This window comes from Echiichthys vipera, assembly GCF_963691815.1.
Source record: "Echiichthys vipera genome assembly, chromosome: 19".
Lineage (NCBI taxonomy): Eukaryota > Metazoa > Chordata > Actinopteri > Perciformes > Trachinidae > Echiichthys > Echiichthys vipera.
This window is the reverse complement of record NC_139844.1, coordinates 27,530,262-27,548,602: the sequence shown is the minus strand read 5'-3', so window position 1 is coordinate 27,548,602 and position 18,341 is coordinate 27,530,262. Positions and strand designations below refer to the sequence as shown.

Genomic DNA, 18,341 nt, shown 5'->3' with positions numbered 1-18,341 from the left:
AACTATAACAATTAAACATCTAATGGACGTCCCAATATGTTGTGAAAGTTTAGATTACGCAGCACTGAGCTGACTGAGGGCGCACTCACACTGTCCTTCCGCACCGGGCCAAACAGGTTTTTTGGCTTAAGTCTGGTGCGTTTGACCAGTGTGAGTGCAACCGCTCCGCGCATAACTGCAGTCAGCTGGCCGTCCACGGCCCGTCTGAGAGAGGTGGGCTTTTGTAGAGCGCGTTTGCACGTGTACGAGCACGAGCGTGCGCACGTGTACGAGCACGGGCGTGCACACGTGTACGAGCACGAGCGTGCGCACGTGTACGAGCACGAGGCCTACGACGGTTCTGATGTAATTTATGTGCGCCTGTTGGGACGTAGAAAATAGGAGGGACCATGCACGGACATTTAACAACAACAACAATGGCGGTGAAAGGTTCACGTTGGTGTGATGCGGAGGTGGAGTGTTTACTGCAGATTTGGTCGATGAAAAGATTCAAAAACAGTCGACAAGACGCACAAAAACTCCGAGGTCTACGGAAAGATCTGGAAACAAAGCCACGCATCGCCATGACGTCATCAATGCGTGTGACGTGTTACGGCGTGATGACGTATAGGCAGCAAGAAGCATTCTCCGAGGCCCAGGTAGTGTGAGTACAAACGGGCCTGGGGTGCGGGGGGAGAAGTACCCTAAAGTCTGGGGCGCGGTGCGGATGGACAGTGTGAGTGCGCCCAGAGAAGGCAGTCTCATTCCAAAACTTGTAAATATCACACAACATTGCTACTGCAAAAAGAAACAGAGGGGTAACGGTGACACTAAATGAAATTTATTTCATTGGTAGTAATGTACAAGAATTATAAAGCTGGTTCTGCTTCCCATGTAACAGATTACTGCTGTACATAGCCTCAGCCGTGCTCACAAATACACCAGGTGTTTGAATAAAACACCACTGACACAAGGGGGCGAGGGCCAAATGAGGAAAATGTAAATAAGACCAGGTCCTGCTGAGTGACATCTGTTTACATGGATGTTAAAAAAAAAAAAAAGCAAAACTAAAATCTACACATTTCCCGGGGCTGAAATATCACAGTCCACGTGTGAAATGTAAAGAACTGTACAGAGACTGTTTCAGATAAAGAGGCTGATCTCACGCATACAATAGCTCTCAGTTCAGCTCCACTTGTACTTGTACTGTATGTAATGTGTTTACTCACGCCATATCAAGCATGACAGGGAATGCTCAGCATATTCTGAATATAGCCGGTTTAACAACAAATGTATAAAAGAGGAGAAAGACCTTTCACCTTCACTCATACTCAAAGAAAACAAAATTATGGGGCTGATCATTCCTGATGGAGACTTGAGTACATTAAAACACCTCTCAGCCTTAGAGACGGAGCAGACGAACTCCCCTGCGTCGATAAAAGCTAGCTGTTGCCCTACATGGCCTCTGTGCCCGGCCGCTCTCACTCCTTCCTGCGTTTCTTATCGTGGTAGTCGTCCTTTGAGCGGCTGCTGGTGGACGGCCTCTTGGAGCCGCCGTGCTGCTTGGCCTCCTCCAAGAACTTGTCCAGACCGAAGGGATCCTCCTCGAACTGTACCGGACCTTCCCGCCTCTGGCCGTGGTCGGCACCTGAGAACTCTCTGTCTGGAACAAACCTGTTTGCGGAGAGGAAAAGCAGAAAGGTTTGTTACAGTGCGCAGCAAATTCATAGTTTTTCTGCGTCGAGTTGCCGTTAAACTGTGTTCACTGACAATCTTAGGGCGCACTCACACTGTCCGTTCGTACCGTAAGCACGTTTACCGGCTAAAGTTTAGTTCAACCGACCAGTGTGAGTACAACTGTACCGTGCCCAACTGGCCCGGTTGAGAGATGTGGGCTTTAGTGAAGTAAGGATGCACGTGCACGGGCACGAGTGAGAGCATTGACGGCCTGCCTGATGTCTGTTGATGTGCGTCTGTTTCCCGTTACGTACATAAAAAGATGAAACCGAACGATTTACTGTGGTCTGATGCGGAGGTGGAGTGTTTACAGCAGATTTGTCTGATGAAAATACTGAAAAAAGTCAGACAAAACTAAATCTACGAGGGGTGATGACGTATAAGCAAGAAGCAAATGAGCCGCGGCCCGGATCGTTTCAAGTATCTGAGTGGGGGGAAGAGGGAGGGGACAACTACCCTAAAGCACGGGGCACGGTACAAATCGACAGTGCGACTGCGCCCTTAGGGTTTTTTCAGACATCCTCAAAGCAGGAAAGAAGTTGTGAAGCTAACTGCTAGCAGGTAGCTTCTTATTCCAACATATGTTATGAAATACAGGATTTGATCTAAAATATAAACATCAGATTATTCCATGAAACACACGTTTGTATGTCTCAGAGAATTTGCTTGAATCGAAGATTGTCCATGTTTTGCACAAGAGTGAAACTCCCTGCAGCCAGTCAGACATTCCTAGAGGACAATGACAAGCCGGTGACTAAACATATGGGACAGGCTATGCTCGGCTAGTAGAGTGTGGCACTGCTCCCCCAAGGACTGGCGCTCCTGCTGGGACATCATGTGCCTGTTCGCCTCGCGCCTCAAAATAAAGTCAGAACGACCTCAAAATGATTCGATCTTTTATTGCTGCTGTTTTTTTCTGATAAATGAGGAGGGTACAACTCCAGCAGTCCTGTTAGGAGCCTGATATAATAATCCTTCATTTGATTTGAAAAGTTATCCATGTTTTTCCTTATTAATATGTATTATGCCGCAAGGAACTTTAAACATATTGAGATTAACTATTGTGTAGTAGAGAAAACTGTGTTAGAGCATCTTTATTTCAAATAGCTTTTAAGTTATAAACCTTTAAGGTGATTAATAACATTTCTAATCATTAACACAGGGTGACACGGTGCTATGGTGGTTAGCACTGTCGCCTCACAGCGAGAGGGTTCCTGGTTTGAATCCCGGCTGGGGCCCTTCTGTGTGGAGCATGTTGTCCCCGTGTCTGCGTGGGTTTTCTCCAGGTTCTCCGGTTTCCTCTGCTGTATTTCTGTAGCAGCTCAAAGTGAGTCTTGTATTATTAAGACTGAGACAAGGGTCACTTTCACAAAGTCAAAGTTTCTGTTGAAATTTATTTATATATATAAAATCCTTATTATGGGGCGACTCGGTGGTATGCGTGGGTTTTCTCCGGGTTCTCCGGTTTCCTCCCACAGTCCAAAGACGTGCAGGTGTTGGGTTCATTGATGACTCTAAATCACCCGTAGGTGTGAATGGTTGTCTGTCTCTGTTCGTCTCTATGTGTCCTGTGATAGACTGGCGTCCTGTCCAGGGTGGACCCCGCCTCACGCCCGATGTCAGCTGGGATCGACTCCAGCCCCCTGAGACCCCGACGGGACCAAGCGGTTGAAGATGAATGAATAAACATTACCACTTTGTTTGAACGCATAGATATAAAAAGGTTCACGTCTCATTTACTCCATTAAGATGCGATTATGCACAAGATGCGAGCAAAAGGTTTTTTATTGTGTATTCCCGAGCTGTGTTTTTATAAGAGACAGATACCAGGAAGACAATAATGTACGTACAAAATGAAAAATGTACCTCATCCGTCACTGCACAATTCACGTGTTATATATGTGTAGATTTTCCATAAACCGGTGATTTAAATAAGTCTTTTCTGGGATCAGTGGAGTTTCATTTGCTTATTTTCTTCGTGGCTCTTTGAAAGCAGTGACAACTGAATTAATTCTCCTTATTAAAATCAAATAGAAATCCAAACAGGGATGTAATAAAGTCAATATTTGAATAGCCACATTAGTCACAGAAGTGTACAATATGTTAAGGAAGATTGAACTGGAACAAAGTCATCTACAGTACCTGTTGTTGTGCATGAGTGTGTCGAAGTCATCCGTGTAGGCGTCCTTGTCTATATTCTTGCTGGGCCGGTAGATGTTTGAAGCCATGTCTCTGCCGCTGCGGAACGGCTGGTCGTACACGTTGTAGGACTCGTCCTCGCCACCGGCAAAACCACTATCCATACCCTGGAAGAGAGGGGGAGACAGGGAAAATATTGAGTCCACAGCAAGCTAACAGCGGGATCTTTTGAGGCGCTTTTTTACTGAACGTTTACTTCCCTTTGTACCAGAGGGGGGAAAAAAATGTCACATGGATTATGACACATTTCTTCCTTTAATTTGGGTATCACATTACTCAGGTTATCATTATTACAAGACAGCCATCTATCAAGTGTGTTCTGCAATGGAGGCTTTCAGTCCTGGCTCTTGTCGAGCAAAACACTGAAGGTGAAACTAATGCAGACAGAAGGAGACGTTTGAAGGAGCTTAACTCCACAGCGTTATTCTGTCTCTCTCATCTCATATACTTACATACTGCAACTCTACTTTGGAAATGTTGATCTCAGAAATTCTGAATACTCCTGATTGACCCAGAACCTTTATTGAAGTGTAATTCCGGCGTACTTGCATTTAATGGTCTTTTTCTGCATGAATATACATCGAGACAGTTTTTTTAAGTTGATCACCTGTTAACAGAGAAATCCTAGTCGCTAGCAGCCAGACGTGGCTAACATCGAGCAGCTCGGGGCGGAGCGCTGAACCATCCAAAACAGCCTTTTAACCACTAATACTGCTCTAAATAGCACCAAACCTCTGCAGTAGCATGAGAAGAGTCCCTACACATAAATCTGTGCTCTTATTTTGATCTCGAGTGTAACTGTAAAAGAGCATTGACACAAGATAAGATATATATATATATTTCTTTGGCTCAATAATTTCCACATATTGCAGAGCTCGGTATTCAGTCTTGTTTTTGTCCAACACAGTCGACACAAATCTTCTAAGTCTATATTGATGTAGTAAAGTAGGTATGATCTATTCTGACCTTGCTCTGATTGAAGAGCCGCTGGTCGTACTGAGCCTCGTTGGCAGAACGAGGGTTGGGAACGCCCAGAGCGATGAGCTCGCTGATGTCCCTGTCCTGGTCCCTCTGCAGCTTGGACCTGGGACAGAGAATGTCTGAAATTTAGCAAAGACTCACGACAAACACACAACAAAGACATAAAAAGATGGGAAAAAGAACTGCTGTCATGCTGTAGCATCAACCCTCTGAAGTCATAAGGGAACCAAAATTTCACAGTGTTACTAGTGGAAATGTCTGTGTGTGCCTATGGCTATTAGGGCTGTCAATTAATATTTAACATTAAAATATGAAAATAAATATTTGATTGTGAAAAATGAATACTAAATTCGCAGGAGGAAAGCAGATGCTGGAGTGGGACAAGTTGAGGGACTCCTGAGCCGCCGTCTGCTGTCCTAACAGTGAAATAGTCTAGTAGGGACAGAGAGTGAGGCGGAAAGGCCACGGCAACCAGCCTGCTTCAACAAACCAACAGAACTGTGCACTTGCATCTCTGTGGTCAAATCAGCCGTAGGGCACTTATACGCAGACATTCTCTGTAAATGCATTCAACGGCGTTAGCTTTGACCACGGCGATGAGACGGACGGCGGCTTGACCGCGGTCTAGCTGACTGGTTAGAAGTTGTCACTCATGTGGCGACAGTAATGTGCTTTCCTATGACGTGACAAGAGTTTGTGGATGACGAATATATTTGAATGTTTTGTGTGAATGAGTTGTGAATGTTTTGTGTGTTTTTTAGAAGGAATACTCAAATGTAATGTTTGTCCAATGTTGAAAGCCCGTATGGGTATAACTTTAGGTTACTTTTTTAAAAAAATCCTCAAAATCTAGGAGTTTGTCATTAAGCTTTAACCTATGATGAACAATGCTGACGTCATCGAAAAGTTACCGGTGACTTTAACGTCTTGCCTGTCCTCCAGCAAACACAATCTCAAAGTTAAGTCAAAGGTAATTGTAACATAACAAGGTTTATGACAGCTGGAATTGTGATTGTAATGAGCTCTCCCCTGAATTTCACCCGCTCCTCTCCTCCAGGGAATTGCAATTCCTCCAATTGACAACCTAACAGTGCAAACACACACTAAACACACAAATGCACACTGGTCACGCATCCCAAACTCTGTCTGTGGATCACTGAAGACAAGGACTGCTGCCTGAGTACTGGATCCTGCTGCGTTTGTTCAGTATTCCCGCTGGCCCCATGAATGATTCAGCAGTGAGCAGTGAATCTGTGTGTGTATACTGAGAGGAGGGGTGAGTGGGTTCACGTGCGCGGTGTTTAAAGTGCGTGTCCAGCACCTCTTATCGGGAGCCGCCCTGGAAATGTTCCTGTCGTGCTGTCTCTCTTTCCTTCTGTCATGGCGGATCTCGTCACGCTCCCTGACCTCGCTGTCCTCGCCACCTGCTGTGTGAGACAAGGGGGAGATGGATGGATGAAAACCGGGAGATGGGGGGGTGCAAAGAAACAAAACGGAACATTTGAAAGAAGAAATAAAGCCCCACGAGGAGAGGGAGACAGATGATGTGAAATGGTGCAGTAGACAAGCAGGGGTGAAAAGAAAGAGGCAGAGAAATAAAACGCCGGGGGAGAAAAAAGTTGTGAATTATGGGAAATATAGATGGTTTAGGATTTAAAGGAAATGCAAAGCCGGGGGTTGATACACAGCAGGAGAGGGAAGATTAGGCGACGTGTCAGTGGTCAGTACACTTGCAAAGTAAAAACACATGTGACAGAATTTTGAATTTCTATAACAAAATTGTAAATTCCAATTTTGTATTCTGATTTAATGTGATTTTTTTATGGTCATTCAAAAAGCAGGCACCAAAACAGGACATGCAACACTGATTGCTCTCCTCAAACTACATGTGAATTATCAGCAGGGAAGCAGAAACATCATTTCACAGCTTACTGGTCCTGTCAACGCTGGCAGGGTGAAAAATGTTGTCATCACTTATGCCACCCATGTTCCAGATTTGGAACTGGCAACGGCACACACAACTGAGTCTGTTCCCCACACGCAGAGGCTAGTCACATATGCTTAAGACTTAAGGAACCGGCAAAGGTAACTTTGTTCTTGGCCATTATCTCTGGGACTCACCTTTGTCACCGTGACTTTTTATCCCTGCCCTGCGGTCTCGAGCCATTTGTGCCAGTTCTCTGAGCTTCTCCTCCTTCTTTTCCTTCTCCTTTTGGGCCATCTTCTTCTCTACCTGGGCTCTCATCTCCACTGCCTCTCTGGCCTGTCAAAAACAATATGCATCTCGATATGTCATTTAACTATAGATGAAAAAAGCTATTCATTTTCGGGAATGCAACAATTCTTTACCACATATCAATCAGGGATTACAGTGCCGTACCTTTCTGTCAGCGATGTAGAGCGCCTCAGCCAGCTTAGCAAAGTTTTCATTGATGTGAACGGTTTGCAGCCCCCTACCATCGGCAGCCAAACGCTTGTCAAGAGGAATGGTGTAGCCCTGAAAGATAGAAGAGAAGTTGAGGGACTGGTAACACTCTTTTTAGGCTGTTTGCAAGTTTACCGGTTGTGTTACTAGTTTTCACGCAGCGTTCTTTAGGAATCAATCCTGAATTTGGACGCATTGTATAAAGTCTATTTCATCGAGCGCTATGAATGAGGGAAAGGGAAGTTTGCGGTCCCCTGCTGGAGCTGCTGCCCCCGCGACCCGACCCCGGATAAGAGGCTGAAGATGAGATGAGATAAGATGCTATGAATGAATGAATCATTGATCGTCCGTCTGACATTTAATAATAATAATAATGATGATTGATACTGCAATGATGGTTTGCAGAAACAAGTGATGAATTAGTCGCCGGGCGCTACAAATAGCCACAGCCGTTTGTAATGACAGCTGCTCTGGGACTGTTCTTTGCCTTGTTTCTCACTGACGCATTTATTGAGTGGTGGAACAGATGTTTAAGGACGTTTCTATATCCATGTATGGTTAACTGGAGGTGTGGAAGTTAGGCTTGGGTACCCAGTTCCACAACGATTGAGATTTATTAAACAGAATCAGGTGTGCGTGTGAACACTAACTAAACACATCCCTGCATGGCCTACTTAACTACAATATGAAATTTAGGGGGGGGGGGTGTTTTAAATCACTCTGGTGTCCCATTACCTTAGCATTTTTCCAGTTGGAGATGCATGGAGGAATCTTCCACTCCTGCTGCTCCTTGACTGTCATCTACAACACAGGGAGAGAAACCGTGAAACATTGCATCTTTTGGAAAATCCCTGTAAGTTCATTTAGATTTTCAGATCTTTAACATCTCATCCAACTGTACCTTTCTGCTTGGGGAATGCATGACAGGGGCCGGGGGAGAAGGAGGTCCTCGGGGAATCTTCTTGTTGATCCTGAAACATACAATGAACACCCGTCAAATGTCTTCATACTTGTAACTGTTTCAATTGACATTTTAGTAAAAATTACTCCTTTACAAAACCAAGATCTTTATATAATGCAGTATAATCTGATCACGATTAGTGCTTAATTCACACTTAGACGTCCTTTGGCTATTACTTGATGCTTAATTCAATGGACAAATTAAGAACATTAAAAATGGCTTTGACACTTCATGAAGAAATGTAATACTGACTATGAATTTGAATTGGTGATCAAGTGTCCAAAGAGTGAAGAAGAAGAAGTAGAAGAATTCCTTTAATTTATCTCGCAGGGGAAATTCAATTTTTTCACTCATTTATTATTATTATTATTATTATTATTATACAGGTCACACACAGGCCTGAAATACACACATGCACAAACAGGACCTATATACACAATTAATGGAGAGATTTCAGAGCGAGGGGGCTGCCAAATGGCTCAGCGCCCCGAGCAGTTGGGGGTTCAGTGCCCAGGTGCTGAACTGGCACCTCTCCAGCCATCAGTCTAGGCCCCATTCATGGTCCACACAGGGAACCAGCGACCCTCCGGTTCCCAGCCAAGTCACCTATGGACTGAGGTACTGCCGCCTCCAAATTCTGCTAATAACATTTAATACCCTGTACAATATAAATCTATCAAGCCGGTCTTTATGGGTGGCTGCAAGTTACTGTGTTTGAGACATGTTCACTTACTTGAAACGTGGAGGTTCCATCGGATCTTTCTGCATTTCCACCATGCGGATCACCCTCTGTTTGGCCCCCGAGTTGAAGGCCACTCCCTGCTGGGACGGGGTGTATCTTAGGGAGAGACAAAGAGGAAGAAGTGTGTCACCCTTTATAGATACTTTTACCTTCTCACCCATACGCACAAATAAGGAGATAGAGATGATAATTTTGATTTATTAACAGCATGTTCTTAAGTTTTTATAACACTGAACGTAAATAGGTTGAGTAGGATTATTCACTCTTTTTTGCTACATTGACATCATGTGGGGCTGAAGGTGGTGATGGGTGTCTAATACATACCTGATGTACTGTGCAGGAGCTTGTTTGTCTGCAGCTCTGACAGGCATGGCAGCAGCGATCTTTTGAGACACCTGCTTGTCCAGGGCACTGCGGGTCTTCTCCGTCAGCTACAAAGACAAACACATGACAAGCACCATGTTAGCATGTAGGCTGATTATCTGACATCTCTCCGTTAATTGCATGTATATAGGTCCTGTCTGTGCATGTGTGTGTATTTCAGGCCTGTGTGTGTAACATGAATAATAACAGAGTGAAAAAATTGAATTTCCCGTTGCGGGATTAATAAAGTAATTCTTCTTCATTTCTCCTAACTCAGTAAAAGAACTGAATGAAGGGCTGACAAACCCGGTCTATTTCTTATTGTAATTATAGTGAAAAGATGTTTTAACCCTTTCACTTTACATTTACATCATTTAATTAATTCTACGGATTAAATGTTAAAATATGTTTTGATCACACACTAACATCAGCTTTATTTTTGAAGTAAAATGGATAAGATGAACACTGATGGCTCTCCTTGGATAAATGGTGTACAGAATATGATCTGATCTGATCTTCAGTCCCATGAAGAACTTGGTTGAACTTTGATTGCTCAGTTTTTCCATACATACTTATACACTGCAGCATGGCTTACCTCTTTTATCGCCTCCTCATCAGGCTTCTGTAGTTCTGGAGTGTCTTCATTCAGGACTTCCTTTGGTAGAAGGTCTGTGTACTTACTAAAGACCACCTGCAACAAAAAAGGTTGAGACATGCTTAGGAATATCTAACTTGTGAAACAAACTAAAAGTCTTTTGGTTGTCACATCAGGAAATTACATGCACTGTGGGAATGGATTGAATCGACAATGTGTATCATAGTGCGCGTGTGCATAAACGTATATTCTGTAAATGAAAAGGGACAAAAAACATTCGCGTTATCATTGGTTTGGTCTCAGGATGCTGTCAGTGTAGGTGATGATATCTGAACAATAAAAATGCAACACTCGCATTTAAACCAAGCTGGAATTTGTAAGACATAGACTCACTGGCAAGCGTTGTATGAAGCCGACTAACATCTGTGAGTGCCGTACATATTATTTAAAATGAATAAAAAGATGTGTGCAGGTGTCTCCGATATTAATTTGTGTCCACTCATTGTCTTATTGACATAAACTACCATCTCCAGAGAGAATTAGTCTTGTCGTTTTGTCCACACTTGAGAGCATCGTCGCCAATTGCTGAGGCATTTATTTTCATGTACCTTATCCTTGCCCTGTCCTTGTCTGGCGATGGCATCGTATTTTATCTTTCCTTCTGCATCCACCTGCACCGCCAGGGCATTGGACGTCTTCTTCTTCCTGCCCATCTCCAGAGGAAACTGGGCCACGTGGGTCTCTGGGAAAGCACCTCCATCTCCAAAGTCCTGCAGAAACAACAAGTTTATAGTAAAAAAATTAAAAGATGGGACTTGGTATTGATTCGTGTTATATGGCTCTATGGCACAGATTCACATTCAGGATTAAACCTGTTTGAGATAAACATGTATGTAGTGAGTAAATACACCAATACAACGTTACCTCAAGAGTGCGAGGCACCCAGCCTTTTCTTTGTCCATATGGAGGGGGCTCTCTGCGGGATGAAACCAGAGCTGTGGAGTAGGACTTCTGGGCCCGGAGCTTCTCCTCTGCCTCCAGCTGGTCCTGAGACAGCTGGGTTGGCGCCGGTAAAAAACTGCACACAAAATAACACATGTTTAAGTCATTGTACAGTAGCTCAGCTGCTGTAAGGGTATAGTAACTGTACCACCAGTCGGACAAGTTTGCTGGTATATTATCTCTATCTAGAAGGGTCCGGTCTGCTGCAGTTTCTGGTCTTTTCAGAATCAGAAATACTTTAATAATCCCCAGATATACTAACAACAAATATGATCGCCCCCAAAGTGAAGGGAGAATTTATTGACAGACTTCTAAGAGTCTATAAGTGATATTTCATATGTGTACATGGGCATTTACATGTCAAATTAGTAAACAAAAGTGACGTTGATGAGAGAAAGCAGTAAGAACGTTTGGGCGACGCTCAGCCTGAGGGTGAAGGTGATGGTTTACATTAAAAATGGATATTAAGAAGGCTTTACGGTGTATTTAGGAGCTGTAAGAGTATGTAATTTGATTGTGAAGGACTGAAGTATCGTCCTTGACAGCTTTGATGTTAATGTGGACGACCAGCAGCTCCCACTGTTTACGGCGAGGAGATCGGGGGGTCCCGCTAGGGCCGAGAGGAGCACACGGCTAATTCACCGGTGTTAGCATCCTTTTGACCACTCATGTAAACACAACGACAAACTAGGCCGTTAAACGATATTTGGTTACAAGATAAGTAGTTAGACTTTGGTTTAACACCTTTGGGTTATATCATAACATTACACCATCATTAATATTCGTAGGTCAAACAGAAAGTTTGATAGACTTTAGCCAAACACTGGTGACACAGATCCGTTAAGCCCTAGCTAGCATTAGCCGACAGTGGCACAGAGTTACGTCACATTTGGGTTCAGTGTTAAACTGCTAACGTTAGCTAGGTAGCTTACAGTCAGGCTACACATCATAACAGTTCCCAAGAAACAAACTGAAGCCCAGGCCAGCATTGGCAAACAGTTTATGAACGTGTGTTGTTGACGGCTGCGTGCTGCTAGCTATGCTAAACGTTTAGCTTAACGACACGACACACAATATGAGCTAGTTAGCATTAGCCGATGCCGTTAGCTTGGTCAAAACAAGGGAACGACAGCGGACAGGGCAAAAACATCAATGTGGAATATTAACGGTAATACATAGATCGTATAACATCCCGTGGAGACGGTGTAGGATTTAAAATCATGACATAAAAACACAAACGGCCCGGTCGCCAAACTCACCTTGCCAGGGCCATGTTCCCCCTTTCTTCCGTAGCAATGATCTGCGCATGCGCGGTGCCGGAGTAGCCTTTATTGTGCGCGTTCTTGTTCTGTTCATTTCCACAGTGTGAATTCTGATAACTGCTCTTAAAGCATCATATAATACAAAATTATATATTTATGAACTGGTTTCTAATTCTGTTATCTATGTTTAATCCTTACTCTCTGTTTTAATGTATTTTTAAGTGGGTCATATTCATGTGAGGGTGTATTTTATTGTTAGCTTGTTTTACTTCATTTTTTTAAATCCCTGGGTTTTATCTTTAATCTTTAATCTTCATAATTTGGCACAAATGTTCATGTTTTTATGTGTCTTTTAATGTGAACCACCCGGTGCGTGTCATTTCTTTGTTGTACATATACAATTATTATTAATGTTATTATTATTATTATTTTATTATTGTTATTATTATTATTATTATTATTATTATTATTGTTATTATTATCGTTTGGAATTCTTTTTCTATTTCTATTTTTTAAATGTAATTTCAACCATATGAACTTAAGGTTTGACAACATCAAAATGTATAGGCTCGATGCCATCAAAGCTGATTTGAGTGAGAGATAGAATAAAATAGATATTGTGTATTTTTCTGCATGTGTATTCCAAATGATTTTACTATTCATGACATTGACTTAGATAGAATATAATAAAATAGAGTAAAGTAGAACAGATCCCGGTGTTAAGATCGCTGTCATACTGGTAAAAACTTGTAATTTCTCACCAAAAAAATCCCAAATTTCTAAACCAACTTGACTATAACCTCAAAATGTTTTGTTTCTTAAGGGTTAACACCCTGAAAATGGTTAGAATCAGGTGTGTTGGAGCAGGGAGGAACATAACACATGCAGGGCAGTAGCTCTCCGGGAGCAGGGTGGGGCACCCCTGCTGTATAAGCTATCAGGACACTGTAGCTATGATGCTGCTGCACACATCTTAGAAACCAAAGTATGGTCAACTATAATATCGCTCTGAGTTCCTTCTTAGTGTCGATTTGAGTTTTTAAAGTGACAACTGCATTGATGAATGGACCAAGGCCATGTCTATTCTCAGAATGACCGTGATGAGCATTCGGTTGATTCCAGTCCTCCAAACCATGGTTGCACATAGAGTTTTTAGGGGTGTTTAACTGATTGTACCTGGTTCTGTGTGCAGAGTAATGAGACAGCATGCGGGAAGGACAGCTGACATTATTCTGTGTAAAATCCTTAAGCTGTTCCTGTCTCAGTTGTCAGTCAGGCACACATTATATGTTTCACCTGAGACTTCCTAACAGAGGGAGAACATGAAAGCTTGCAAAATGAGTTTGCCGTGGAAGAGCAGAATTGTGTAATGTTGCCATAGTAGACTCTGCTGTTATGATGAATGGGATGAATATCTTGACTGAGGCTCTCCTTCCATAATCATCAGCAATAAAAGTGACACCCCTGCTGTGAATGAGTAGTAGCTGCTGGTCTTTCTGCTTTGCCTTTCGCTGTGTCTGACTTACTTCTCCTTGCTTTCGCTGCTAATGCTTTTATCTGAGTGTCTGCATCTTTTCCATTTCCCTGTCTCCAGTGTCTCTGTTCTCTTCCTATCTTTCTTCCTTCCACTCCCTTTCTGTTTCTCAGAGGAGGAGGAGGAGGAGGAGGAGGAGGCAGCAGTCTGTCAGTCTCTCAACAGAGACGTACTTTATTAATGTGACACAGGGTAAAAGGACACGTCACAGGAGATCAATCACTAAGCTGTGGCACGGGACAAGAGAGCTTTTAATAAACCCAATCATCTGGGTGCTTCTCTTTTCGACCGTGCCTGGCATTTGGCATTGAGGAGCTCCATGCCATCCCCCCCCTGGAATCGCTGCATGATGACTGATGGAGTGGGGGTCGTTTCACCACTCAACTGAAATCACCCTCCGGGGGCTTTAAGCAGAGCTCTTGTTTTTGGAGTCTTTTCTTGACAGTGGTGCGAGATATTTAATAAAATCACTTGTTTGGAAAACAATGATCATATTCCTCAAACAGCAGCTTTATTGATCAATTGATTAAATCCCCTGAATGAATTCATCTCTGAAAAAAAGTCTATTGAGTGGGATTTACAATTCAAAGACAACAGATGAGGCCGCGGCCCTCTTTTGATGAGGAGCAGCAATTTATTGGGATATACTCATCAGCTTAAGGTCAGACCGCGACACCAAGCAAAACGTTTTTCATTGTCATCATCACGAGTCCATGGCCGTCCACGTGCTCGCGACACAGGGCATTGATGCGAGCCGACATGGAGGTGGAAGAGCCACTGGCTGTGTGAATGCTGCCAGCAACAGAAGTGTACAGGGCTGAGGAAGGCAACACATGCTCTGAGCGTACCTCATAGTCATCGTCATGCCCCGTCTCCAGTGTTACAGAAGTGCACAGAGAGACCAAGGCAAAGACGGGTCGAACTGGAGGACAGCAAGATAAACAGACACATAAGAAGTCATCGTTCAACCTTCAAACTAATTCTTACAACCTGTAAATCGCCCTTTATCACGCTGACGGAGCTGGTTAAAGTGGCTGAATCACACTGACACACGCCCAGGCTTGGATCAGGTTGGGCCAGCTATGCATTGATCTCTTACTCAACGTCTGTAGGTAAAGTAAGTTCTTATTGACATCTAACTAGTCACAAACAGATGATTTAATTACAAATGTCTTTCAGTTCATCCTTTAGTGATGCGTAAATCAGCTTCAAGGAAACATCTGCCTTCCGATCAATAGCTAACAGGAAGTCACTGTAGCATCCAAAGCTGTAGCTAAAGGACACATCACCGGCGGAGGAGCAGGCGTAACAGTGCTGTCTCTACTTAAGATTCAGTTTGCTCAGTGCAACCCATTTGAATCTAGGGATGCATAGATTGCCTTAAAGGAGCAGTGATTTAGGGAGGGATCTATTTGGCAGAAAAAAAAAAAATTGTGATTATGCTTTCATTACTGTATAATCACCTGAAACTAAGAATTGTATCATCATTAGCTTAGAATGAGCCTTTCATATCCATGTAGCATAGACATGCGGACTCTGCCTTGTTGCATCGCCATGCTTCCTACAGTCGGCCAGTAGCTACAGTGTGTTACCTAAAGGTCACCATAGGTTCCAGTAAGTACTTTGAAAGCGAGGGATTAGGGGAGGGGCATTCGGTTGGTTGCAATCTGTAACCTCACAGATAGATACCACCTATTGCTTTGTAGGCTACTTATGAAGAACAGGTGCAATGCCCCCTTCTCACAGAATATCAGTGCATAGCCACACAGGAAGCCCGAAGCCTGTCCTTGTAAATGTGTGTTCTTCACTTCCAAGGTCTTCTTCACCAGTATAGTAGCAGGGGAATCTTGTAAGAGGGCTTATCGTCCTGATGTTTTCCTCTCCTAGTCCTGTATTCTCCTGACTGCTGGGGAGAGGTTACAGTGTCTGTGATGTAATGCCTGCGATAACCTCAGCCTGTAGCAACCCCCACATTATAGCACTTGTTTTCCTTCTTCTGGTTGACTGTAAATCCTGTGTTACATGAAGCATCAAATGGACTGGGCTCTAAATGAGACCACAGGTAAAAGCAAGTGCTGTGTTCACACTTTTTAAAGAGGCATGAAGAATAATACCATGTTGCACTTGTAGGCAATTCACTGTCTTGCAGAAAAGACCTCCTGGGCTTCAGTACATCAGAGAAATCAAAGTAATTTTAGCAAACTAAATTAAACCTGAACTAATCTAAATCCCTCTGCAGTAATTCCTTAATAGCTGGGGATGACATTAACTGTTATTTCCTTGTGAGAGATTGTATGTGATTACGTCTATAAATTTGAAATGTACACAGCCAACTGAGCTAAAAACACACATGCATCCCTTCCACACACGCATTGCAAACCTGAAATCATGTAGTAGTTATCTGGTGGAGCTATATGTACCACACATCCTCCTTCTTAAATGATGGAATAGGGTGAGTATGGTGTGGTATGTGAGAATGCAAATGTCCAAATCAGCTGCATCGGACATCAAACAGACATTTACACTGCCTGTGACCTTGTACGAAGTCTGTGTAATATCCAATTGAGCGGCTGTGTGAGAGTTCACAGCCAGCATGTGGGCGTGCTGAGGAGGTTTTCATCGTGCGGCTGGTGCAAAAGCAGAAGAACCCAACCCCATGAAGGGGAAGAAGGGGGCTTATTAACGTAAAGACTCCAAGGAAAATGTCGAACTGAAGAGACCACACGGTCACACAAACTCAAGGAATTATGAACCAGCTATTAGCCTGTGTTGTAATCCATGTCATGTTATGCTTCCTGCGCACTCCACCCGGGCTCCACGACTTGCCGAAACCAAATTAAGTATTTACTGTACGCTTGGTAAGAACGTATCTGAGACAGACAACCTGCTGTCATGTGCTACATGTGTGAAACGGCAACTTGTGAATGTGTGTGACTGCTGTATGTTTGAGAAGGCGGTCTGAGGGGCCGTAGGCGCTGATTAGCTGCCACGCTTCCGTCAGTCTGCCCCAGGGCAGCTGGGACTACTACTTAGTTTACCACCACCATGTATGTCTGTGTGAATGAGTGGAACCTGGACTCTTTAAAGCGCCTTGAGCACGGAGAAAGGCGCTATATAGATCAAAGCCATAATAATAATAATAACTTTGTCTGGAGCTGATTAGTTGGACATTATCCGCAGTTCATTAGAGAAAACAGCTAACAATGTGTTGCCACTGTATTCCACAATGCAGGAACATTCAAACGCAGCGTCCATCCTCTCTGGCCCAGAGGTCCCCTTGGACCTCTCATAGATAAGGGTTGAAATCTATCTAGAGCTGAAGATTGGAGGTCTCCCTCTCTTTTGATACATCTGAGCACCGTGTCTTCACTGTGGACAATGATGGGTACCCCTTCCCACTGGAGAGGTCAGATAGCAAGCACAAACACCCTCTCTCCTTTCCACCATGGAACCGCTGCGTAGCATCAGCGATCGAGGAGCCGAAGAACATGTCCGTAGAGAGCAAATCCAAGAAGATCTCCATGTCACATCACTGCAGGGCTCTCATGCCTAGCATATCATGCCAGTGGACATTTACCATAGCAGGTGTGATCCATATCGTATCATCCAAGTGACATTTTCAAATATGGTGGTGAAAATGGGCAAGACAAGCAATTAGTGCAGCTCATAGCAGATGCAGATCATCTACAGTTCTTATTAAATCTAAATTGAAATGCTGTAAATAAACACACACAACCCTTACAGCGTACTCACACTGTCCTTCCGGACCACGACCCGGGCTTTAGGGTACTTGTCCCCCCTCCCTCTCCCCCCCGCGCCCCAGGCCCATTTGTACTCACACTGCCAGGGCCGGCCCATTCTTCTTGCTGTCCATACGACATCACGCCGTAACACATCACACGCATTGATCGCGTGTGTGGGGCTTTGTTTACAGATCTTTCCGTAGACCTCGGAGTTTTTGTGCGTCTTGTCGACTGTTTTTGAATATTTTCATCGACCAAATCTGCAGTAAACACTCCACCTCCACCTGAGTAGGCCCTTAGTCACATTTCTTCAAGCATGATAAACTGAAAGATTACAATCTCGCCCGATATATATTTGCTACAGTGTTTACCATTCCTTACCTAAAAATGCAGTGATTTTTACTTTTCCAACTCACATTGTTTCATGATTAGTTAAATACTGTATGCACACACACACATTTCCAGGGTGTTTATCGAACATCTGGAGCCCTGTTTCAATGTAATGCCTTCATAAAAGATATTTAATATAATAGTTACATCTATCGTCGTATCACAAACTTCATTTGAAGAAGAAAAATACAAAGTTGCTGTCTGTTCCCTGCTCACAGCATCGCATGTTCCCTGCTCGCCTCAAATGCTGTTTTCCATGAAAATGAGTCAGAAGGTAAACACGAAGACGCGGGGAGCGCTTGTAAACTCATCAGTTGCTTGAGTTGTGGGAATCAAATTAAAGTTTCTCTTCCTCCTGTAGCGGGAGTTTTGTTCTCAAAGCGGAGCTCCTCCCTGTCGGAAAGGATACATGTCACAATTATCAGCAG

The 18,341-nt window shown here is 43.6% G+C and overlaps 1 protein-coding gene across 2 annotated transcripts; it reads right to left on the bottom strand.

Moving 5' to 3' along the window:
• Window positions 1–798: 798 nt before the first annotated feature.
• On the bottom strand, window positions 799–12,274 carry snw1 (SNW domain containing 1). Of its 2 annotated transcripts, none has more exons than XM_083933719.1 (14): window positions 12,244–12,274; window positions 10,907–11,060; window positions 10,591–10,752; window positions 9,983–10,078; window positions 9,349–9,455; window positions 9,016–9,120; window positions 8,223–8,292; window positions 8,057–8,122; window positions 7,277–7,393; window positions 7,018–7,159; window positions 6,218–6,323; window positions 4,882–4,999; window positions 3,859–4,022; window positions 799–1,653 (listed from the first exon to the last, which is right to left on the bottom strand). In XM_083933719.1, the coding sequence occupies exons 1-14, from the start codon at window positions 12,255–12,257 to the stop codon at window positions 1,461–1,463; spliced, it is 1,614 nt and encodes a 537-aa protein (XP_083789845.1). In that variant the 5' UTR covers window positions 12,258–12,274; the 3' UTR covers window positions 799–1,460. The 2 variants fall into 2 exon arrangements, with proteins under 2 accessions (XP_083789845.1, XP_083789846.1); XM_083933720.1 differs by having other exon boundaries at window positions 6,218–6,320.
• Window positions 12,275–18,341: the final 6,067 nt, after the last annotated feature.